This window comes from Strix aluco, chromosome 3 (genome assembly GCF_031877795.1).
Source record: "Strix aluco isolate bStrAlu1 chromosome 3, bStrAlu1.hap1, whole genome shotgun sequence".
In the NCBI taxonomy this organism is placed as follows: domain Eukaryota; kingdom Metazoa; phylum Chordata; class Aves; order Strigiformes; family Strigidae; genus Strix; species Strix aluco.
The window spans coordinates 24,717,150-24,718,943 of NC_133933.1; the positions used below are offsets into that span (position 1 = coordinate 24,717,150).

Consider the following 1,794-nt stretch of genomic DNA (forward strand, 5'->3'; position numbering starts at 1 on the left):
GTATTTTTTAAGCTTGCCTAAGAATGCTAAATTTATGTTAGTGCTCTGGGTGTTTTTTATAAGCATGCTTTTGCTACTAGAGATTACATTAGAATTGTAGCACCAAAGAGAGGTTTTTCTTTCCTTTTCTTCTTTTAAAATAAGTAACCCTTTAAAGCACTAAAATTTTAAATCTCATTTCTGTTTTACCCTCAGCTGTATCCAAGGATTAAACCTAGACAAAGAAGCTTGGCATGAAATAGTACAGAAGCCCAATCCTTGAAGTACTAATCATGGATGACTTACAAAAAAAAATTTCATTTTGTGTTGGTTCCAATATCATAAGACTTATTTAAATGACAATGTAATTTGAAAGCTATGAAGAATGTGCTTTGAAAACAAATGAAGGATTGATGCATTAGCAAATGGATGAGGGCATTCTACAAGATGAAATAATGCTTACAAGCAAATGAAAGACTGCTGCCTTTGGTCTAAGCAAGCCATTATGTTCAAGTACCCACTCTTGATTTCTTCAAACATGGCAGAAATGAATTTCACATTTTTCTGCATTAAATACAAGGACCTTTTCAATATACCATTGAAGGAAACATCATGAAACAGAGAACTTTGCTTTGTCCAAATTTATCCCGAGGCTTTTTCCAGATGGGAGAAATTAAAATAAAGTACGTGCACAGCACCCAAATGCTGGAAGCAGAATGTCTGTTAAAGAAGCTAAACTGAAGTGCATCTGAACAGTGACAACCACGTGACCAATCCATTAAGCAATAACTTTTAGAAATGCTGTAGCATCTTAGGAATTCCATGTATTCAAAGTATTATGTGCTGTAACAGACAATGTAGTTTTAGATTACTCTTTTTACAAAGAGCCTCATGTATTTATTGTATTTTGTACTTTGAAAACTAAGTGTAGAAACTTTCTGTAGTCCTTGACAATTTACTTTTTACCTGACTGTGATACCATTAAACTTTTGTCTCCTCTTAAGCTTTAACTCTGGGTATTTTAGTATCAAGTTTTTATTAAACTATCTGAAAATGCTACCAGTAAGACATACTGCTGTTCTACATTACACTAACATTCAACTACTTTCTGTATTAAATTAAAGCCCTCTTCCCCCATTTGTTTAAGACAGTCTTTCTGTCTTTAAAACTAAGCTGCACCTAACCATAGTTAACCTTTAAAAGCTAAGGGACATACTTAAGAAAAAAACTTGGTACATGTACTTTCCAGTTAAAGCCTTTGCCATGAAACTATCCTTTATCTGGGAATAACAATGTGATAATGAACACTATTTAATAGAGAAGATTTGATCCTCTCTATTAACCATAAGATATTTATGAAATACCTCCCTCTCTCACCCTTCAGGCTCATGTTTTCCTACTAGGTCAGTCCTTACTGCTTTCTGAAAAGGTGCCCATAAATACAAGAACTTGTGTCCCCCCCCTTTGTACAATTCCTCAGGTGGGCAAGCTTAAGTAAGTCAGAACTCCTGGAAGCTGAAATCCGCTTGTGTTCACAGCCTCATGATTTTAATAGGTTGTGTATGGGGTATATCGTATCAAGTACCTTTCCTGGAAACCTTTAAGTTTTTCAAGCATTAATCTTTTAAAGTATCAGACTATCTAGCATTTCATTAACTGACACACAGCCAGAGTGCCTGTCAGTGCCTAGTCAGCTCTGGAATGCCATTTTTCCCCTTTAAGAGGCAACATACTCTGTTCCTGACAAGGAAAGCTCTGCAGCTGCTCTGTTAATGATCTATTGCTTACTTGTAGAAGGAATAACAGTCCTGCAAA

The 1,794-nt window shown here is 35.3% G+C and overlaps 1 protein-coding gene across 1 annotated transcript in view; it reads left to right on the plus strand.

The window, feature by feature from the left end:
* Window positions 1-989, plus strand: part of TP53BP2 (tumor protein p53 binding protein 2) — a 49,253-nt gene extending 48,264 nt beyond the window's left edge. Inside the window, exon 18 of the mRNA XM_074817810.1 lies at window positions 196-989. Coding sequence (XP_074673911.1) covers window positions 196-237 — 42 coding nt within the window. The 3' untranslated portion in view covers window positions 238-989. The remainder of the gene's footprint in view (window positions 1-195) is intronic.
* Window positions 990-1,794: the final 805 nt, after the last annotated feature.